This window comes from Tamandua tetradactyla, chromosome 22 (genome assembly GCF_023851605.1).
Source record: "Tamandua tetradactyla isolate mTamTet1 chromosome 22, mTamTet1.pri, whole genome shotgun sequence".
In the NCBI taxonomy this organism is placed as follows: Eukaryota; Metazoa; Chordata; class Mammalia; order Pilosa; family Myrmecophagidae; genus Tamandua; species Tamandua tetradactyla.
In genome coordinates this window covers 46,468,598-46,492,842 of record NC_135348.1, presented here as the reverse complement: position 1 = coordinate 46,492,842, position 24,245 = coordinate 46,468,598, and the positions used below count along the sequence as shown (strand labels likewise).

The 24,245-nt window shown below is 35.6% G+C and overlaps 1 protein-coding gene across 9 annotated transcripts in view; it reads left to right on the top strand.

The window, feature by feature from the left end:
- Positions 1-24,245, top strand: part of BLTP1 (bridge-like lipid transfer protein family member 1) — a 235,966-nt gene that overhangs the window by 141,563 nt on the left and 70,158 nt on the right. For 8 of the 9 annotated variants that reach the window (XM_077140145.1, XM_077140153.1, XM_077140154.1 and 5 more), the window contains exons 47-52: positions 173-418; positions 2,297-2,390; positions 4,064-4,114; positions 7,930-8,136; positions 9,543-9,781; positions 18,650-18,894. In XM_077140145.1, the coding sequence (XP_076996260.1) occupies positions 173-418; positions 2,297-2,390; positions 4,064-4,114; positions 7,930-8,136; positions 9,543-9,781; positions 18,650-18,894 (1,082 nt within the window). The remainder of the gene's footprint in view (positions 1-172; positions 419-2,296; positions 2,391-4,063; positions 4,115-7,929; positions 8,137-9,542; positions 9,782-18,649; positions 18,895-24,245) is intronic. The other variant, XM_077140147.1, reaches the window with a different exon arrangement.

The window sequence follows — 24,245 nt, the reverse complement described above, 5'->3', positions numbered from 1 at the left end:
TACTTTGAATCAGACCTTGGGAAAGTGTTAAAACTTTTAAATCCATTTTGTTGGGAAGAAGAGGGCTGTTTGGAAATGTGTAAGAAAGAAAGGTAAAAAAAAAATGTTTGAAATGCCCTTCCATTTTACAGTGCTGATACTAACCCCTGCTGGTTTCCGTTTGCTTACGAAGGGGTTCGGAGCCCCACAGAACCAACCTGCAGAGTGGTGTTTGAGAATGAGCACGATGCCAGCAGTGTGACCAGGGCGCAGAGGAGGCGCAGTTTCGTCGCTTCGGAGCCCCAGCATGTCACGCTCATAGTGTTTGGCATTGGCATGGTGAGCCGCACACACCTGGAGGCCGACATTGGTGGCCTAACCATGGAATCGGAGCTGAAGAGGATTCATGGAAGTTTTACCCTGAAGGAAAAAATGAAAGGTATGACAGTTTTCTAGTTCTGTAGTGCCACTTTTCTGAAAAACCAATGCCATGTCTCCAAAATTCCTACTTGGTAATATCTTCAGAAAATGGGAGGTCTCAAATTCCAAGGTAAGGTGCCAAGAGATTTTAATGTAATTGAAGATTCGTGAGTTATGAAGCACCTTTGATATCTAATGAAAATATCTGGGCAAAGATGTAAGATTATGTGCTTTATGTTCAGTGGCACTTATCCTTGGATGGTCTTTTAGTATTAACTAGGACACTATCTCTAATACTTGAAAATTTTACCAAAATAATGAAATTTGTGAAATATTTGCTCTTTTCTTTCTTACTACTATAGAAGTCTTATAATTCAGTATTCACTTTATATCTCTTCATGAAGAAATCCCTTAGTTAATATATTATTTCCTAGATTAGCCAAAATGAATCATACACCTTTGTGTATGATCCTGCAACTTATGGAATTTTATCAAATCTAAGGCGACTTCAGTTTGGAGACGTACCATTATTTGATGTGTCACAAAGAAAGGGGATAACGGTCAGACACCACCGACTGCAAGAACAAGCCGGTTTCAGGTGTTAGAAAGTAAATCCTTGTTGGAGTCGGCGGGTGCAGTGTCTGCCCTCTGTGTTGGCCATGTATTATGTGAATAAAGGAAATCATGAATTACCATATGTTTTTATTATTAACTCGGTGCTTACCAAATCTATACAGTTTAGTTAAAAGTTGCTTTCAAACTACTTTTCATTATATATCCTTCTTTGCCTGTTGTATTTTATACCGTAAGCATGTAGTATGTACTTAAAAACTAATTTAAATAGAAAAATTATATATCATTGAAGAAGTTTATCTTAAGAAACTACATGAATTATAAATTGATAAGAAAAATGCAAATATAGCCTCAGCTCTGCTTAGAAGTATGGGTAAAAGATGTAAATAATACACACAGAAAATTTGGATAGCTAAATCGACATATAAAAATTTGTTCAACCTCAACCTCACTGGTAAAAATAAAAATTTTTAGAAGATCAATTTTTTCATTTGTTGGTTTAGCAAAACTTAGAAATGATATGTCTATTTTGTTGAGGATGAGGAAAATGGACATTTTCATTTGCTTCTAAATTGATATAAAATGGGTTGACCCTCCTGAGAGTTAATTCAGTAGCTTTTATCAATAGTCTCTAAAGCACGAACTTGACTTAGCAATTCCCAGGTCTACAAACCTAGGGTAGAAGAAATAATTAGAATTGTGTGAAAAGGTGACTGTAAAAAGAAGCTGCCAAATGTCTGTCATTGAGAAATTGGTTAAGTTATTGTTATATCCATATGACAGTTTTCAAGGTAGCCATTTAAAATCATGTTGCAAAATTTAATAATATGGAAAAACGTTCATGTTGTTAAATAAAAAATAGGCAAAAGTGGTATGTGTGATTTGATCGGCCTTTTGTAAGTAATAAAAATATTTATTTTATACCCTACATTAAAATCACTGGAATCATATGGAGCATGATTGCTAGTTTATGTGGTTCTTTTTTTAAAAATTCTTTGTGTTTCTTTGAATTTTCCTAGTTTTCTGCAGTGACAAAGTACTATTTCTGAGATTTAAAATGTCATTAGGTTATTTAATGCTTGAATGGCATACTAAATTGTATATTCAGCGTTATTCCAATTTTGATATAAATATGTATGTACATATAAATACATAATAATAAACAACTTTAAGGAAAGTTTTAAAAATATTTCTGAATTTAGCGAATTGTATTGCAACTTTAAAATGAACTTTTGTCATTTCGTATATTACGACCATAATTGAATTGAATATATTATAAAGTGTACTTATCCAGAATGCACATGATTTTTTCCTCACATTTCAGATGTTTTACATCAGAAGATGACAGAGACATGCGCCACTGCACACATTGGCGGGGTCAATATTGTGCTGCTTGAGGGAATCACACCAAATATACAGTAAGTGTGTTGATTTTTATTATTTTCTTAGACTTGTTATAGTTTTGTAGGATGATTAAGCCCTTTGGATGAGTCCATAGCTGCTCTGTTTTGAGGTTTATGCACAGTGTTCCCAGATACTGAGTTGCTATCATTTAAAAAAAAAAAAAATCACCAAATAAAATATTTTTAAAATAATAATTCTCTTTCCTTTCTAAAGGAAAGGAAATTTCTAAAATTTGTTTTACTACCTGCCTTTACCAAAAAAGAGAATCCCAATGTATTGTAAGATTATCTAACAAGAAAAAATTATCGCAGTATAAAATTTATTTCGATATATAAAATGCAGAAGCCCATTTAAATCAAATACTTAAGTTTAAAAAAAAAATTATAGGAAGCATATAGACCAGCTGTTAAATTTATATTAACCATTACTAATCATTATCTATATTAACACTGTTTCAGTACCTTGTTATTTGCTTTTAAGGAATATAAGAATGTCTATTAATTTCTTATAGTAATATAAATAAGCCTTTTATAGTCAGTATGCCGTGTTTTTTTTTTTTTACATACATATGTATATGTATGTAAACACACACACCTTACCTTTTGACTCTGCTCTTACCTTTTCCTTAAAAGTTCTAATCTTGGATCTGCTCAGAATTTCTTTGAAAATGATCGTCTTTATATATGATTTTCAAATCACTAACCTGTTATCAACACGTTTAACCATTTGACTTTGTTCATATATTTGAGAGTACATTTTTGTTCCTGACTTCCTTTCAGTGGAGCAGTTTTACATTCTAATTATAAAACATGTTTTGAAAATGTAGGCCATATTTTCAGAATTTGTCCTCTCAAAATAATAACTACTTAATGTTGTGCTACTATTGTCCTATAAAGTGTCCATCATGCTAAATACCCAATTAAATAGGAGATATTGGTTCAGCATTATAAATATCAAATATTAATCATAGATTGACTAATAAGTATGATCACTTATAGTTACAGTCATAACATTTAAAAAATCTGGATATGATACCTGTCTTAGGAAACATTTCCTGAAATGGACCTTTATGAAGTGTCTACAGCTTTCTGCATTGAGTTTAGGTTAAAATCAGTGCCCAGAATATACTGGACTAGAGTCCAGTATTCTCAAGACTCCCTGGATAGCATCTCAGATTTAAATCTTTCTGGGGTAATTTGGACCTATAAGTCTAGAACCAAAGGGAGTATAGTTCATAATGACTGCCTGGTACCCAAATCACATTTCCTAAGCAATCTTTTAAAGGCAGAGCAGGAAATTCTAGTGGTGAGTGGTAAGATATTTTTCACACTCATTCAGTATGGTGAAGAAATATTATTATATAATAATTACAATTTTATGAGGTGCTTATTGTAGGCCAGGAGCCTCACATAGATTATTTTATTTAATCCTCACAATATTCCTGTGAACTAGGGTAATTTTATTTTTCTGGGTTTATTCTTTGGCCTTTCATTTCCAATTACAAATGAAAGGAAGCTTTAAAGAATAATTTGAAAGGTATTTTGAGGAAAAATTTAAAAAAAAAAGCCAAAACAACGGGAACTTAGAAAAGTTTCCCGATGATTGGTCATATTGTGACTAATTGATACATGAATGTTTATTTGCTTCCTTTTTGTTTTCCTGCTTTCTCTTCAATCTTCTTCTGTAGACTGGAGGATTTTCCTACATCTCCTACGAGCACAGCCAAACAAGAGTTTCTGTATGTCATATTGTTCTTTTCCATGGTTTTGTGATTAACGTAGTACTGAGCAGTTTAACAGAGAAACACTTAGATTATCTGCATGGCGTGAATGTGTGTAGCTAGTTATTATTTTATAGCTTTAATACAGACCCTTAATAGATAAAGCTTACAGATGGTCAAGAAAGACGTGCAGGTAAGGGCTATCTTTTTTTTTTTTTTTGGCAATTCATACCTTTTTTTTGTTATTGAAAGGTTGTACCACTAGCTGTGTGTTGCTTGTATTTTTTAGATGTGTTTCTGTTAAAATTTCTATTGTCAAAAATCCCTGGTAATGTTTGACATGATAATAGAAATTAAAAATCTTTACTGTGTGCAGGAGTTTTCACTAATTGCAAAAATAATTATTAAGACATTAATACGTGAAAATATCTGTGCTTCTCACCCTTATAAGTCTGCTTTTAAGTTGGAGAAAGCTTATTGTTGACAGTATTGCCTTTTACTCTATGTACTTTGATATTTGAGTGGCTTGATTTGACCCATTATATATCTGATGTTTTGTGGCAGTAGGATATACTGAGGTGCTGTATTGAACTATTCATCATGAGTCTGTCAACATGACACATTTATATGTAACTTAGGACTTTGAATGCTCTTTGAACATTTTCTGTAACATTTGAGTATGCCAAATAAATAGATGGATGTGCATATTATGCTCTGCTGATAGCATGATCATACTTGGTGACATTTGTTTATTTGTGTACTGATAATAGGGCATATGCAAAAAGTCTTTATCATTTCATCAACCAACTACAAGTACTGGAAAGAAATAAATGTACCAATATTGAATTAGAGAATTGAATGTTTTTTGGAAGCACCTCCTTCACATTAATGTTATCTTAACAAGTGTAGGAAAAATATCTAATTCTATTCAATAGTTATAGTAGCTAGAGAATATTGTTTCATTCCTTTTTATCATTGAATTCTGTATTTATAAAAAAAAAAAGTCAATACCGCATGACTTTTGAATGTTTTTTTAAAAATGACTCATGGTCACATCTTCATCTGCTCAAAAATTTTTTCTTTTTGTGTACTGGGCAGTATCTTACAATCCAGGTAGACGATAAATAGCGAGCCAACAAGAGGTGGTTCCTGCTGGGATGTCGCTTGTAGCTCGCTCCTCCCCCCTTTTAGCGTTTCTAATTGGGAGAATTAAAGATGTAAGTTGCAGTTGTTACCAAATGGGAAAGGAAGTCCTAGTGATTTAGTATTGAGTAAATAACAGGTGATCACTACACTACCTGCCCATTGCAGAGATTTTCTCAAAAAATTGGATTGAAGCGAGCATTTTAAGCCAAAATGCATAAATTAATCTACTTCCTCACCCTACCTCTAATTTTGGGACCTGTATGCTCAAGTCGATGGGGTGGGAGTGGCGATGGAGGGAGAGATAACAAGTTCCCAAAGCATACCTTCAAATTGTTCTCTCCACTCGCTGCATGGACAGGGATGGCTGACCTGCCTCTTAAGTCCCTTTTATCTGGACACAGGAAGTAAAAGAAGGCAGGAAAAAACCTTGGCCTGTTGAGGCACTGTGGTCATTATCGCTGAGACTTACAGTGGATCTAGAAAGACCTTGTATAGTAGACTACAGTTGTCTTTGAATTATTGAACCAGACATCTTGTTCACTTGCCATGAGCATTTACATACATTAGGCATACCTGGTGTGCTACAGATTGTAATAGTCTTAACTTTAGAGAGACTTTGGCCCCTGCTTTCTTGTGAAAAGTTTTGTGTAAAACTCACATTGTATGGCTAGATAAGGTGATAACTGGATTGAAGAATTATGAATAAATGACTTGTTGGTAGCTTGAAAAGTGTGTAATTTAGCTAGGGTCTTTTTCTGTATTTTCCACTTAAGTTTGACAAGAGTTAATCAGGCATCGTCAACAATTTCTGGTTCAGTTTGATCAACCGCCCTGTTGTCCAGCTCTAAGGCACACTACTCAAATTGTGTTGGTGGCATCATTTATATAGAGTAGGGAGAATGGGCCTTCAGGATTTGAGTAATGCAGAGCCCATGAAGTCCCTAACATCCAAGTTTCTACTTAAATATCCCAGTAGAACCTACAGTAGGCGAAAGATCAGTCCCCATAGCTTTCTGTTTTTGACTTTTGCCATGTCATTAAAAGATGTTGCCTATATGCTTACATGACTGAAACTATAGGATTACAGACTTCATAGGTTATAAAGCTAAAACTGTGAGATAGGTCTGAAATTTCTTGACTGTTATGGTAACAAGGCAGGTTTCTTTATGAAAGTGTATTTAGTTTCATTCAGCAGATGGATACTGCTCATAAGTAGTGAGGAAGCAGTTGGTGCCAACTATCTCTTACCTTCTGGCTCATGCTGAACCTGAACATCAAATGAAATACATTGGTGGTAAAAAGTAGTTTTATTTATTATAATATATTAGAAAAGATGCAAAGCATACCAGAGCCTACCCTCATGCTGATGACAATTTCCATAGAATAGCCTTTTTTTCAGTCAGCAGTTATGTAAGAAATAGTTGCCTTTGTAGAAGAAAGCAGTCTAGTTCTCTAGTAACCCTTTTTAAATTTTACGTAATACCTGGATTTCACTGTCTGCAAGTGATCAAGACCTCTGATAGAGCCACTGGTTTGGTTTTCAGAGTTTATTCTCGTAGAAGTTATATGTGATAAATTGATTCTTTTTATCATCTTGAGACTGTAAATTCATTATTGTTGAATCCTCTACGACCTGAGCAGAGATAAATGTATGTGAACTCATCTATAGTTAATATGAAATTTGCATTTTTGTGTGTCTCTTAAGCCTGTTTATTGTCAGGAATCCATGCGTATTTGAAGAATAACGTTTACGTTAGAAGTTATACTTTTATTATCTGGGCATTTAATGGTGCAGATCATTGACATGACCTTTCCATTGTATATGTCCAAGACGCCTTCATCATGGCTTCAGCATATATGTCCTCTGAAATGTTCTCTACTGAATTCCGCAGTCGTAGTGTTGAGAATCACTCTTCTCCTTTACTGATTTCTGCTTATTCACTTCACAAATATGTGATGAGTGTCAACCATGTTCCAGGCACTGTTCTAAGCACTGGATAGACAAAGCAGGAGATTAAGAAAGATAATATCTCTGCTTTTAAAACATTTGTCCTAGTAAGCTTACTAATTCATAACCAAGAACAGTAGCCTTACTCATTATGATGTAGACTTATGTCATTTCTTTTCCACTTGTTAAAAATATATTAAGTAAAAACTAGATGTAAGTTTCATTTCTTCTTTCCTGTCAATTTCTTTTAACAGATAAATGTTGGTGTAATATCTTTGGCTCTTTCTGATTGATTAGACTTGGAAATATGATGAATAATGTGAAGAAATATGATGAATATCTTTTTTTCTTATTCAGTGTTTGTAACCTCTTTAATGGTTGCACAGATCTCTGAAATAAGTTAGAGAAGAGATGAGCTCTGAATGAAAAAAATAAATCAAAATGGAATTTTGTGTGTATGTATGTGTATGTATGTAATGTGTCAGTGTTCATTCTTTTACTTACATGTGAGCACAGTTATTTCCTTTCATGAAGTCTGCCTATTAAAGTATAGAATACTGTTCAGTACAAACAGTGTAAAGTAAATTTGTCATTTTTGTTAGAAAACTGTTCAATATATGATTTAAAAGCGTGAAAAATCTTATGTTGTTTAAGTCATTAAAAGATGTAATAGTATTTCCGAATATTTTTTGAAAATTGCTCTGAGTCTATTTTGATGGTCCTCCTCCTCTATTGATAGAACTGTAGTGAAATGTAGTATTGCCAAGTCGCAAGCCCTATACAGTGCCCAGAGAGGGCTAAAGACAAACAATGCTGCTGTGTTCAAAGTAGGAGCCATCAGCATCAACATCCCTCAGCACCCAGCAACTCTGCACAGCATGATGGTTCGGAGCTCTCACCAGCTGTCCAAGCAGATCTCAGACCTCATCAGACAGCCGACAACAGTGTGAGTTATTTCTTCTTGCTCTACGATTCTGTGTGATACTTCAGTGCATTCTTTGCTGTGTTAACAAAAGCTTGGAGGAAGATGAGGGATTACTTCTCACAATCGCATTGAATATCATTCAAGATCTGTGTCAGAAAATCAATCGTCAGTGGTCCAAATTACATAAATAAAGCTTAAGTCATCCTAGAGATTTGTGGGCATCGTAAGAGGTACTAGTGAAAAGTAATCTGATAAATTCTAGGACTGTATCAATCCTAGTTTACTTTGAATTCACTGACATTTATGACTGCACAGGTCTAAAAAATTACAGTGGCCATTTCTGTTGCATGCATGGATTTATGCTGTCCTTGAAGTGGAATTACTGTACGTGATTCGAGGCAGGATTTGATCATGCCATATATATGTATTTCCAAGGGCAGGTAAATCAGACCCTTGCATATTTTAACCTTTATTCTCTCTTTTTATAGCTCTCGTTCATGAGTCTGCATTGCTGAGCCTATTCCTGGTCTCCAAAAGCTATGACTAAGGAAGAACTAATTAAATGATTATATGCAAAATAGTTAAATTTTTTCTGTTTCCTTTTTCCTATTCTATAAAATGGACAAACATTAGTGTGTCTTTTGATAGTATCCCAAAATAATGATTTGATTTTTCCTGTTCTATCTCGATCATTAATTCTGACATAATATTGATTCATGTTTGAAGTTGACTAAGTAGTAATAAATGAAATGTTTCTCCTGTGTATGGAATGTGGAATCCTGAATGCGTACATGATCCTTAGTTTTAAAATATCGTAAGGAATTTTCCCTTATAATATTTTGACAATAGAAGTAGTAGTTAATAAATCAGACTGGAGTGAGACTAAATAATCTCAAATCCTGGCTTTGCCACTTGCTAGTTATGCTTCCTCGTTTTCGAAGTGGAGATAGTACCTACTCAAAGGGTTTGCGAAGTAAATGAACGAATAAGATAAAACAGACAAAGCAGTGAGAGCTGTGCCTGGCACAGAGTAAACACTCACGTGATTGCTGTTACTGTTGTTGGTGTTATCGATAGTGGAGAGAACATTCGTGAAAATAGCAGTAATGTTCTTTCAGTCAACAGCAGAAGCATTCCAGCTAAGTGGTGGTGTATGGAATTAGACCTGAGTTTAAATCCCAGTTTTGCATCATTAATGATATTAATTGCCTTGGCAATTTAACATTCCAGGATTTATATTGTTACTACTACTATTTCTTTACTTTTATAGGTCATCATTGTTTAATGGTTTTTGAGAGATCTCATGTGATGTGGTATTGGAAAGAAAATTGCTTGCAATATATTTTTGCTAAGTACCCCAATAATTATATACAGTAAAATGATAACTGTTCTAATTATGTATCTTTGTGTTATTTTTTGGTTTATAGCCCACAGCCTGTGAAAGAAGATATTGCAACCCCGCTACCTTCTGAAAAAACCCCAACTAGTGTTAATCAAACTCCTATTGAAACAAATGAATTTCCTCAGCTACCTGAAGGCTTAGAAAAGAAGCCCATTGTTCTTAAATTCAGTGCCATGCTGGATGGTGTAGCTATTGGCGCAGCACTCTTACCGTCTCTGAGAGCAGAGTACAAGATGGGAAGGGTGCGAAGTCATGGAATGACAGGTAACGTGAAATTTGAACTTAGCCTCTTAATATTTGATTTGAAAATTTAGGAACTTTTTGATAGAACAGTAAATTAGATTTTCTAGATGTTCTATTGAAACGTAAATAATTTTTATCACAACAGTTTTAAATTTCATTAATGATGTTCTCCAATCAAGTAAAAAATATGAATTCATCTCCTTGAATAGCCAGAATGGACCCAGTTTTCTTTAAATCATTCAGAACTATTGAGGCCATTTCTCTAAGTTGAATAGTGAACCAGTGTGAACATCTTCAAAGCTAGGTTATTATAGCCTAAATGACCATGTTTATTTTCACATTGGGAGCAATGAACTCACATCAGAAGTAATTTTGACTAATTCACAATAGCTAATTCTGTAGGGTTTATTGATTCTTAAATGTCCTGAAACTTGTTTATTTTATTGTTATATGTTATATATGCAAAAGATATGACTTACACGTACATAACACACACATACTTTAAGGAATAGTAACAAAGACTAGTGAACCCACTAACCTGTCATACAACCTAAAAATTAAATATTAGCAATACTTTTTTTAAAAGCAGTTTTATTGAGATATGTTCACACACCATGCTGTCTGTCCAAAGTGTACAATCAGTGGCTCACAGGATAATCACACAGTTGCCCATTCATCACCACACTCAATATTAAAACATTTTCATTACTCCAAAAAGAAAAGACCCATATCCCTTGTATCCCTCTGTTAATGACATTGGTGTGGTACCTTTCTTATAATTGATAAAAGGATATTAAAATATTTCTGTTAAAGTCCATAGTCGGCATGAGGTGTATTTTTTTTTTCCATAAACCATCCTGGTATTAACACGTAGTAACATACATTTGTTCTAGTTTATGACAGAACATTTCTTATATTTGTGTATTAACCATAGTCACATCATCCATAACAGGCTTCACTGTGTTACATGTTCCCTTGTTTTCTGCTCCAGTTTACCTTCTAGTAATTTACATGACTGTAAATTTCCCCTTTCAACCACAATCACATGCGTAATTTAGCATTGTTAATAATATTCACCATCACCCCTGTTTGTTTGCTAATATTTACAATTGATCTGATTAAAAGTTCTGCATAGATTAAGCATCTGCTCCTTATTCTCTACCTCATTCTATCTCCTGGTAACCTGTATTCTAGATTTTAGCTATGAGTTTGCTTATTATGATTGGTTTATATTAGTGACATCGTACAACAGTTGTCCTTTTTGTGTCTGGCTTATTTCATTCAACTTAATGCCTACAGGTTTCATCTATGTTGTGGTATACATCAGGACCTCATTCCTTCTGATAACTGAATAATATTCTTCATAGGTATATACCACACTTTATTTATCCATCTGTTGGTTGATGGACACTTGGATTACTTCTGTCTTTGGCTGTTGTGAACAATGCCACTGTGAACATCACTGTGCAAATATCCATTCACGTCCGTGCTTTCAGCCTTTCTGGTGTGTGCTCCTGGTGGGTTGCTGGATCCTGTGGCAGTTCTGTGCTGGATCCTTTGGCAGTTCTGTGCTGGACCCTGTGGCAGTTCTGTGCTGGACCCTGTGGCAGTTCTGTGCTGGACACTGTGGCAGTTCTGTGCTGGACCCTGTGGCAGTTCTGTGCTGGACCCTGTGGCAGTTCTGTGCTGGACACTGTGGCAGTTCTGTGCTGGACCCTGTGGCAATTCTGTACTGGATCCTTTGGCAGTTCTGTGCTGGACCCTGTGGCAGTTCTGTGCTGGACCCTGTGGCAGTTCTGTGCTGGGCCCTGTGGCAGTTCTGTGCTGGACCCTGTGGCAGTTCTGTGCTGGACCCTGTGGCAGTTCTGTGCTGGACCCTGTGGCAGTTCTGTGCTGGACCCTGTGGCAGTTCTGTGCTCAGCTTCCTGAGGAGGCCCAGACTGTCTCCCACAGTGGCAGCGACATTTTACATTTCTACCAGCAATGAGTGAATATTCCTATTTCTCCACAACAACATTTGTAGTTTTCTGTTTTGTTTTTTTTTTTTTTTTTAGTTGTTGTCATTCAAGTGGGTGTGAAATGATTTCTCATTGTGGTTTCGATTTAGATTTTCCTAATAACTAGTGAGGTTGGGCATCTTTTCATATGCTTTTTTAGCCATTTGTATTTCTTCTTTGGAAAATGTCTATTCAAACTTTTTGTACATTTTTTAATTAAGTTTGTCTTGTTGAGTTGTAGATTTCTATATATATTCTGGATATTAAACCCCTATTGATTCAATAAATAAGCTGCATTTTCACTTTCTTAACAAACTCCTTTGAGCACAAGAGTATTTAATTTTGAGGTGGTCCCATGAATCTGTTTTTTCTTTCATTGCTTGTGCTTTGGGTGTAAGGTCTAGGAAACCACCTCCTACCACAGATCCTGAAGATGTTTCCCTACTTTATCTTCTAGGAGTGTTATGATCCTGGCTCTTACATTTGGGTCTTTGATCTATTTTGAGTGAATTTTTGTATTAGGTGTGGGTTAAGGATCCTGTTTCAGTCTTTTGAATATGTTTATTCAGTTCATCCCCACATTGGTTAAAGTGACAATTTTGTCCCAGGCTGGTGGAATTGGCAGCCTCGTCAAATATCAGTTGACCATAAAGGTGAGGGTCTATTTCTGAATTCTTGCTTGAATCCGTTGATCAAAATATCTTTTTGCCAGTACCATGCTTTGTAATATGCTTTAAAAACCACTGTAGCTTTGTAATATGCTTTAAAGTCAGAAAGTTTGAGGCTTCAATTTTGTTCTTCTTTCTCAAGATGTTTTTGGCTATTTGGGCCCCCTTTCATTTCCAAATAAATTTGATGATTGCCTTTTCCATTTGTGCAAAACAGGCTGTTGGAATTTTGACTGAAATTGCATTGAATCTGTAAATCGATTTGGGTAAAATTAGATATGTTAATGATATTTAGACTCCTGATCCTTCCTTGAACATGGACTGTCCTTCCATTTATTTAGGTCTGCTTTGGTTTCTTTTAGCAAAGTTTTGTGATAGTCAGTGTTCAGCTGTGCCCCCCACCCCGCCCCACACACACCTTTCTTCTTGGGTAAAAGGATTTTTACTTCCAGCCAGCGACTGGATTCCAAGGTGGCCTGCTTTGAGAATGTGGAAGGGGCACCATCCAATGCTGCAAAGAGTGCTCTGCTTAGAGATCTTCACCACTGTTTATTGAAAGGTTCCAGAGTGCCCTGAGAAGGAGGCCCAGAAGGGTCTCTTCCTCTGCTTCTTCTTGAGTGGTGGCTTCTGGAGACCAGGAGAACACCAGAAGGTTCCTGAATGTTTACTAGATGCCCTGGAGGGCAAACTGAGTTCTGGACCTCCCTACTCTTCCGATTTACCTGGCTATTGAATCTACCAGTACTTTTGAAATTTCCTTCAAGGAGTATTATCACTACCAGATAATAGTCCCTTATTCTCCACAACTGCCTTGCAATAACCATTATCATGAATTTTGCTTTTGTTTATAATTTTATGCACATGTATATACTTAATGTTATTGAGCCTCCCTTGTATATGATACTTTTTGTGTCTGTCTTGCAGGTTTCAGAATTTTCTCTTTATCTTAGGCATTCAGTAGTTTGATTTAACATGGTGTGGTGTGGTTCTCTTTGGATTTATTCTGTTTGGAGTATGTTGAGCATCTTGGATATGGCTGTTCATGTCTTCCATTAAATTTGTGAATTGTCAGCCGTTATTTCTTTGAATACTCTCTCCACCCCTTTTTCTCTTTCTTCTGCTTCTGAGAATCTTATAATGAGTATTTGGTATGTTTGATAATGTCTATCCCACAGGTTCCTCAGACTCATTTTACTTATCTTCATTCTTCTTTCTGTTCCTTAGACTGAAGGATTTCAACTGTTTTATCTTCATGGTCTTTGAGTCTTTCTTCTGACAGATTCAATTTTCTGTTAAACCCCTCGAGAGAATTTTTAATTTCTATTAATGTGATGTTCAGCTCTGTTTGGTAACTTTTTGTAAGTTTCCTCTCTCTGTTGATACAGTTGTTGTGTTCATCTGTCATTTTTCTCATTTCTGGTAGTACTTTGTCCATGTTTTCCTTTGTCTCTTTAAACATACTTAGGACCATTTTTTTTACATCTTTATCTGGAATGTCCCAGGTCTGATCCTCTTCAGTGACAGTTTTTAATGCTTTAATATTCTCCATTGCCTGCGTCATCACTTCCTGTTTGCTTGTATGCTTTGTTATCTTTTGTTGTAATCTGTACATTTTGATATTTTAGTACGTTATCACTGGGATTTGGACTCAGGCATCTGTTCTCAAGCTTGTATTCTACTACTGTCATGACGGAACTTCCCTTGACTGCCAAGGAGCTAACAAAAAATGAAAAAAGAAAAAGAAAGGAAAATACCTTTCTCAGTCTTTTAAGAGTGACCTGTGTGAGTGCTTTTCTTCAGGGCTTGTCCATGCAGTGAGTTTGGAGAGTAGCTCCATGCCAAATAGCTCAGGCCTCTCTGGACCTTTCCGTGAATGCCTCTTATCTTGGGCATGTACGTGGACAGTTTGTTCTTTGTCCCAGGCATTGTAATATGTATCCTAGAGCCAGCAATCCCTTGACCCAGGCGTTAGACTTTTTGACTCAACTGATCTCCCACAGTATTCTGTAGGACAACTTAGTGAGCTGCCTTCTACAGGCAGGGAAGCTTTTGGGACAGTGGGTCCCTCAGGCCATCGCCTGTCAGACAGATTGAGCCAGACGTACATGCACCCATTTTGTGTGCGAGAATTACTCTGCCCCAACTCCCAGGGCCTGGGACTAGGGATCTGCACTGGGAACATGGGATGGCTCCATCAAGATGGATAGGAGATGGGGCAGGGGCAGCCAGGGTGCCCTGAGAGCCTTCATGTTTTAAGTGGGCTTCTTCTTGGTTTGGTACTCACCTTGATACTGCTCTCTGGAGCTTTTAGGAAGATGTTTCTGCCGGTTCTTGCTGGTTGTTCAATGCTGCTGTTGAGGGAGGGAGCCCTGAAACGCCTCACTTTGTCATTTTTATCCTCTACGCTTTTTTTCTTTTTTAATGTTGTGTGGCGGGGGTCATATTTCATTCTGTTTCTATGTGAGTATCCTGTTATTACAGCACGATTTGTTTAATTTTTTTGTTTGATTGTTTGGGGGGGTTTTGGCGGGGGTGGGGAGGTACATGGGCTGGGAATTGAACCTGGGTCTCCTGCATGGCACGCAAGATTTCTACCAGTGAACTACCCTTGTACCCCTATCCTAAACTCTTAAACAATGTAATATTTGCGTTTGCTTTTGAACTTTATGTAGGATCCCATCAACATATTTTTGCTTGAATTTTTTTTCTCTACATTATATTTTAGATTTTTCTCTGTTCATTTGTATATTTGTGGTTCATTCATTTTTCACTGAAATATAATAGTGTCTACTACTGATATATCTTTGGGTCATTTGACTTTTTTCCTATGTCATACATAGCTGGTACACAGGTACAGTAATTTCTGAAGGATATAAATTAGGAGTGGCACAGTTAGATTTTAGGATACATGTACCTGTAGCTGCACTGGGAAATTCAAAACTGTTTTCCAAAGCGTTTCTGCCAGTTTACTCTACCACCAGGGTAACAAATGAGAGCTCACACTCTTCCACCTCCTTTTCAGTACTTGGTATTGTCTAACATTTTCATTTTGCTTTGCCTGGTGAGTGTGAAATGGTATCTCATTGTTGTTTTAATGTGTATTTCTGTGATTGAAGTCAAATATCTTTTTATATGTTTAGGAGCCCCTCATATGTTTTCTTCTATGAAATACCTGTTCATAGTTTTTGTTTGTTGACTTATTTTACCATTGGGTCATTTACATTTTTCTTATGCATTCACAGAAATTCTTTTTATATTGTATATATTAAATCTTTTACATGTTTTAAAATATATCATCACTCAAAGCCTTGTTGTTTCACTCTTTTTCATTGTTGTTGTTGTCTTTTACTGAAGAGATATTCTTAATTTTAATGTAATTAAATTTACCGTATTTGTCTCTGTAATTTGTGTTTTTTGTCTTGAATTTTTTTTTTGCCAAAAAAATAAAGATATTCTCTTATAATTTTCTTTTAAATGTTTTGAAGTTTTGCTTTTAATACCTCAGTTCCTAATCTTTCCAAAATTGATTATTATTTTTTAATTTGGTGTGGGATAGTTTGGGTAACCAATATCTCAGCACCATTAATTGTCTAAATTGTCCTGTTTGTCAGTGATATGTAACCCCATTGTTGTCATATAAATTCTCGTCTATGTTAGGGTCTGTTTCTTATTCTCTATTCTGCTTCACTACCTTCTTTTGCACTGATATCACATTGCTTCCTGTTTTTCCTTTTATAGGAGTTCTACTAGTTATTTTTGGTTCTTTGCTCTTCTGTATATATTTAGAATCGGTTTGTCAAGTACTCTGAAAAAGCGTCTTGGGAATTTTGACATTTAATTGAATCTATAGATTTACTTGGAGAGAATTGATAACTTATAATATTTAACCTTTCTATACCTAAATATGTCTTTTTCTGTTTCGTTTGGTCTTCTTTAATGTTTTTCCAATGAAGTGTTAGATATTGCTACTTAAAGGTTTTATGTGTATCTTTTGTAAGGGTTTTATTTTTTATTTTTAAGTATTTTTCAGTTAATTGGGTAATTTGCTTCAGCTATTATATAAATGCTGTCTTTTATAAATGGCATTCTCCAGATTGTTCTTTGGCAGTATGTACAAGGTGCTTGATAACTTTTATGGTTACCGTACGTTCAGTAAGTAAGTAAATTAAACTACTTTATTATGGTTAATATACTGTGAGTTCTTGGCAGTTTTCTATGCAGATAATCACACCATTAGGAAATAATGATACTTTTGTTTCTTCTTTTCAGCCTTATGACTTTTATTTCCTTTGTTTACTTTAGGAATTCTACTCCAATATTCAGGAAAAGGGGTATTATGAAAGTTGTGTTTTTACAGTTTTTTTTTTAAGTGAATTGGCATTTCATTAGTGATTATTATGTTTGCTGTAGGTTTTTGCTAAATTCAGTTTGTCAGATTAAGAAAGGTTATTTATTCTATTCTCAGTGTGCTAAGAGTTTCTATGAAGAATAATTGGTGAATATTGTCAGATTGTTTTTCTACATTTACTAAAATCAAGTGTGTTGTTTCTCCTTTATTCTGTTAAAACACTTGTACACACATATTAATGCATATATACGTGTATGTATGTATGTACAGATTTGTGTATGTATTTATTTCCACCCTTAGTGTTTTAGCTTTTCTTTATTAGGAGAGTTTTTTTCTGAACATCTGAACCTATATGTCACCAGAAACAGAAACACCCTAAAATAAAGTTTCCAGGTTCAGAAGAGCCAGAAGTTTTAAGCATCCCAGATAGGGAAGGGCAGGACTGACAGTGTTAGACTCATTTTGGCCATTTATTCAATGTATCCATGAAATGAAAGGTTCAACAGAAGCAGAAAGTCAGAAGCCAAAAGAATAGTTAAAACTAAGAAGAAATGAATCTTTAGGGTCAGAGTAAACGTATTATCAAGTACCCAGGTAGGTAGGAACTCAGAATTCTGCTTGAAGTGAAGGAAAAGAACAAAAGCCGTGAAAGAATAACTGTACCAATGGTGACAGATAATCCAATAAGTGAGGCTCAGGATTACTTGAACCAAACTTTGATTTGCTGGTGATGGTGCTAGTTGTAGACTGTTTCTTGCAAGTAAAAGTCACTTGCACTGAATCTGCTGGGAGTACTGAGCAAGAGGCCAGGGCAGCTGTGACATATCTGGCCATTATCAGATATACCAGTTTTGGTTAATGAGCATTGCGCTGTTTATGAGTAATCCATGCCAACCACAAGCACTCTTATACAGTGAATGACTGTAGGGAAAGTGGGACATAGGAGCTGACCCTTGATTAGCATCTTGAAAAAAGAGAATGATAGTTGGCTCATTTGAGACCACTAGGAATGTGTAATAAATTCTAATGTATATATCTATGCAAGGTAGATCACATTTAATGTTTGAGTGGAATTAGTAATGTACAGAAAATGTATCAGTAAATTTTGTTGATTGGAGAAGCACATATGTGTTCCGTAGTGTATGTGTTGGGCAATAACAGATTTTGATTTTAATAAGGCTTCTGATGTTCCTTTATGCTTCATAGATAGTTGGGGAAATATGGACTGAATAATAGTATAGGTTGTGTATTCGTAATTGTTTAAACAACCTTGCCAGCTTGTTTATTGACACTAAAATTCATATCCATATTTGGTATATGGTTTTATAATTATTGTTAAGGTCAAAACATGTGTTTGTAAAATTTTATACTTTATGAATGTCTGCAGTGTGTAAAATTTAATTGTTTTGACAATTTTCGGTATTATCCTTCTAGACCTGAATTGGGGTCAGAAAGCAACTTAACTGCCAGTAATTTTCTGAATAAAGCACCATGGTGTGGATTGATTTGGTTTTTTTTTTTAATATTTGGGTAAATTCTCTTGTTATAACTATTCTATTAAAGGGCAAATTATTTATATTCTATTCCCTTCCATAACATAAAGAACATTTGTACAGGTTCCTCTCATATATAATATAATGCTTGGCACTAGTAAGCTTATTGTTTACTGACTGATTCCACAGTAATCATACATATATTTAAATATAGTTAGGAAATACTTGTATAAGCAAATTAAAAATATCATTTTCATATCTTTAAAGTTAGGTTTTGGGGTTTCCATACCTTTTTTGTAGGCAACATTTCTGGAACAAACTGTGGTACATGTAAGTGAAGGAGCAAAAAGCTGACAAACGATAACTTCTTTCATTTCTTCCAGGTGCACAGACAAGATTTACATTTGAGCTGCCAAATCATAGATTGCGCTTTACTTCAAAAGTTTCTGCCACAGACATGTCAACTATCCCACCTTCTGCCAGCCTCAACCTGCCTCCCGTCACCATGTCAGGGAAGTACGTGATGGAGGAGCATGACAGCTGCTCGGATCAGGCATGGAGCTTAGATGAGCTCCCCTCCAAACAGGGGTACTACCTTCAGGGGAATTACCTACGTTGTGTGGCAGAGGTAAGTTTACCTTTTCACTTTCTTGCTCTCTATAATTTAGGAGTCTTTTAGCTTTAGGAGTACCAAAATAAGTAGTGATCCATACTTTTAGGATAAGTCATTTATTCCCACAGAGAATTATTTGCTGAATCAGTTGTGATTATGTATGCATTTTGTGTGCATGTGTCTGTCTCTCTCTCCCTGTAGTTTTATTTAAACATGCTTTTCTTTCCTGTTAGTAATCTTTGACTTCACATTTCTTACACTGAGTTTCACATCCATCTCTGCAGTATTGTTATGGTTCATTTGATTATAAAAAACTAGTAGCTGCCAATTGTTGAGTGTTTTTTATGCATTGACTCATGCAGTCCTTAAAATAAGATGTATTTGTTCCCGTTTTAAAAGTGAGGAAAATGAACCTTGAGAGATTGTATGATTTTTCTGTGTACATAATTAGTAATGACAATCTAAACATCATATAAAAAGGTAAAATAACCTCAGTAATAATTATAGTAATTCCTTTACTAAGCGATGTTGAAAGCCAACATACCTATTTCCACCATTATTTTTTCACTTTGTCTTTGCATAACTGTTAAAAGTTTAAAAAGCATTTGAAGACTAGTTTTCATGTGATGTGTGGTAGGCAGGTCATGTGCTGTTACCCTGATTTTTTAGAATAGAAAACTGAAACTCGGAAGGCACCGTGACTTTCCTCAGGCCATCTGACACGCAGGGTGACCTCCCTCCAGGGGTGCACCCCTGTCTCCCAGCTTTGTCTGTCCGTTTTGTGTCAGGAGCACTCGCAGCCTGATGAGAAAGAAATTTCCCCTTTCAGTTTATCAAGATGGTAGTATAAAACGTTCCAGGGAGCCATTCCCTAGTAGCCGTTTGAACAACTAGCAAAACCTAGCAGAGCCATCTTCCTCAAAATTCTGGAATATGGTTAAAGGGTTGCAATAACTGAGTACCAAATCAAGAAAACAAAGCTTTAAAAATAGTAGAAGTGCATGGCATTCTTGCAGGTCCCTTCTCCATCCCCTCTCTGGTACTCTGAAGCCGGCCTGTTCTTCCATTGTATGGTGATAAATGAAATAAAGAATAAAAAAAAAAAAAAAAAAATAGAGAATCAACAGAATCAAAAGGTGTTTCTTTGGAAATATAAAAACTCAATAAACATTTAGTTTAGGTTGAAAGAAAAAAAGAGGGAGGACACAAATAATTGGAATCAGAACTCAAAGGGGGAAACATTATTACTGACCCCACAGAAATAAAAAATAATAAGAGAATACTACAAACTACTATATACTAACAAATTAGATAACCTAGATGAAATGGACAAAGCATAGTAATATACAAATATCTACTCTGATTCAAGAAGAAATAGAAGAACTTAACAGACTAATAACAAATAAAGAGATTGAATCAGTAATTAAAAACCTCCCCAGAAAAAAAAGCCCAGGATCAGATGACATCACTGGTGAATATTACTAAGCATTCCAGTAAGGATGAACACTAATTCTGCCTGAATGCTTCTGAAAAAATGGAAGAAAAGAAAACACTTCCTAAATCATTTTATGAGGCTAAAATCATTCCAGTATCAAAGCCAAAAAGCGATACCACAGGTAAAAAAATTACGGACCAATATCCTCTGCGAATATAGATGTGAAAATCTTCTACAAAATACAAGCAAAGCAATTCTATCAGCACATTAAAATAATTACACACTCTGATCAAGTGGAATTTATCCCAGGCATGCAAGGGTACTTCACCATAAGAAAATCAATTAATGTAATATACCACATTAACAGATTGGGGTTGGGTGGGAAACCACGATATCTCAGTTGATGCAGAAAAGGCATTTGACAAAATCCAGCACCACTTCTTCATAGACACACTCAGAAACTACTTCAGCATGATCAAGGGACTAGATGGAAAACCCTCTGATAACATCATACTTAATGGTGAAAGACTGAAAGCTTTCCCTTTAATATCAGGAACGAGATAAGGATACCAATTGTTACCACTTTTAGTCAACACTGTACTGAAAGTTCAGAGCAGTTAGGTAAGAAAAAGAAATTAAAGGTACCCACATTAGAAAAGAAGAACTAAAACTTTCCTTTCCCTGTGTATAGATGACCTATCCTATATACAAAACTTCTTGAAAAATCCATAAAAATGCTGTAAGAACTTACAAATAAATTCAACAAATGCTAGAGTACAAGATCAGCATGCAAAATCTGTGGTGTTTCTATACACTAGTAATGAGCAATCTGAAGAGGAAATCAAGAGAACAAAATCCATTTCGATAGAAATTAAAAGAATGAAATATCTAGGAAAATTTCTAGCCAAGGATGTAAAGGAACTATATGCAGAAAACTACAAACCATTGCTAAAAGAAATCAAAGAAGACCTTCCTAAATAGAAGGACGTTCTTTGATCACGGTTTGGAAAATTAAACGTTAAGATATTAGTTCTACCTAAACTAATTAATAGATTCAATGCAATTCACCCCCTGCCCCCACCCCAGTTCCAGCAAACTTCTTTGCAGAAATGGAATTATAAGCGTCAAATTTGTTGAGAAGGATGAAAGGCCCTAAATAGCCAAAACTATCTTGAGAAAGAAGAGTGAAGTTGGAGGACTCACACTTACCAATCTCAGAATGTATTACAGAGCCTCAGTGATCAAAACAGCATGGTACTGGCACAAGGACAGACTCATTTTAATTTCAGAAATATACCTTCACATCTATGGTCAACTGAATTTTGGTAGAGCACTCAATTGGGAAAGAATAGTATTTTCAACAAATGGTGCTGGGAAAACTGGATATGATGTACAAATGGACAAAGGTTGACAACTACCTTACACCACTTAGAAAAGAATTAACGTAAAGTGAATCTAAGACTGAACCCAAACTGTAAAATAATTTGAAATGGAAGAAATACACAGCAAAGCATCTTCAGAATCTTGTCTTAGTTACTGGTTCCTTAGACATTTCCCCAAAAACATGAGCAAAAGAAAAGAAAAGGATAAATGTAATCTCATCAGAATTAAATACTTTTGTACATTAAAAGAGTTTAGCATGAAAATAAGAGAACCTTTAGAATGGGAGAAAATATTTGGAAACCACATGTCCTGTAAGGGTATAATATTGAGAATATAAAAGAAGTCCTAAAACTCTGAAAGGCAGACAGCCCAATTGAAAAATAGGCACAATACTGGGATAGACAGACCTCTTAAAAAAAATATGCAGATGACCAATAAACACATGTAAAGGTGATTAACATTAGCCATTAGGGAAATGCGAATCAAAACCACAATGTGATAGCACCTCACACTCACTAGAATGGCTACTACTTTTTTGAAACTATGGAATCGAGTATTGAGAGGATATAGAAATAAAAGCATTCATTTTTGGTAGAAATGTAAAATAAGCACAGCTGCTGTAGAAAGCAGTTTGGTGCCTCCTCAGAAAGTTCAGTCTGGAATTACTATATATGACCTGGTAGTCCCACTGATAGACATATACCAAAAGAATTGAAAACAGCGACTCAGTCAGATATTTGCAGAACAGTATTCATGGCAGCATTATTCACAGTTGCCAGACAATGGAGGTGACCCAAGTGTCCATCAGCATATGAATGAAAGCATGTGGCATATTCATTCAATGAAATAGTCAGCTGTAAAAAGGAATGAAGTTCTGCTGCATGTGACAGTATTGATGATCCTTGACGACACGTTGAGTGAAATAAGCCTGACATAAAAGGACAAATACTGAATGTCCTCATTAATGTGAAATAATTAGAATAAGCAAATTCACTGAGTCAGAAACTAGATGGGTTACCAGGGTCTGGAATGGTGGCAGGGAATGGGTAGTTAATGATTAATGGTACAAGGTGAGTTTCTGTTTAGGGTGATGAAAAGTTTTTGGTAGTATATATTGGTGATCGAACACAACACTGTGAATGTAATTAACACCACTGGATTAAATCTTTGAATGTGGTTGAAAGGGAAATTTTGGTTGTATATGTATTACTAGAAAATAAAAGGAAAAAAAAAAACCCAAACCATAGGACTAATATAACATGAAGAGTGAACCCTAATGTTAACTATGGACTGTAGTTAATAGTATAATCTCAATATCATTTCATCAGTTGTAACAAATATACCACACTATTGCAAAGTATTAGTAATAGGAAAAACTATGCACGTGAGTGGGGGCATATATTGGAACTTTGTTTTTTCTGTAAACCTACAACTTTTCTAATAAGAAATTCAAGTAATAAAAAAACTGCAAGTTTTTTTTTGTTTTAACTTTTTTTATTGTATACATATATACAAAGCAAAGAAATAAAAAATTAATAGTTTTCAAAGCACCCTTCAAAAAGTGGTTACAGGACAGAACCCAGAGTTTGTCATGGGCTACCATAAGATCCTCGCGTATTTTTCCTTCTAGCTGCTGCAAAATATAGGAGGCTAGAGGGCTTAAATACTTTTCTATTATCACAGTCGACTTTTTTCCCTTCTTTTTTTTGTGAACAATAACGTATATACAAAAAAGCTATAAATTTCCAAGCACATCACTAGAACATATTTCAGACTTTGACATGGATTATAATTTCACAGTTTTAGGTTTTTACTACTAGCTGCTCTAAAATACTGAAGACTGAAAGAGGTATCAATTTAATGATTCAACAATCATATTCATTTGTTAAGTCGTATCTTCTGTGTGTAATTCCACCATCACCTTTGATCTTTCCATTCCTCTCTTTAGGGGTGTTTGGGCCATGGCCATTCTACGGTTTTCATATTGGAAGGGTTTGTCACTAATGTGGGGTAGGATGATGGAACTCTCTGATGTTCTGAAGAGGCTTGGCTAGGTTTCAGAACTTATCTGAACCAGGAACTCATCTGGAAGTTGTAGGTTTCTGGCAAGTTACTCTAGTACCTGGAACCCTTGTGGAATCATATATTGCCCTAGGTGCTCTTTAGGATTGGCTGGAATGGTCCTGGTTGGGTTGGCAGGACATGACAGGTAGCAAGGTCTAAGTGAAACTTGCTTATGAGTGACCTCTAAAATAGCCTCTGGACTCTATCTGAACTCTCTTTGCCACTGATACTTTATGAATTACACTTCTTTTCCCCCTTTTAGTCAGGATGGAACTGTTGATCCCACAGTGCCAGGTCTGGATTTATCCCTAGGAGTCATCTCTCACACCACCCGGGAGACTTTCACCCCTGGATGTCATGTCCCACGTAGGGGGGAGGGCAATGATTTCACTTGCAGAGTTGGGCTTAGAGAGACTGAGGCAACAACAGTCTCTCTGAGCAACAACAGAGGTCCTCCAGAAGTAACTCTTAGGCATGCCTATAG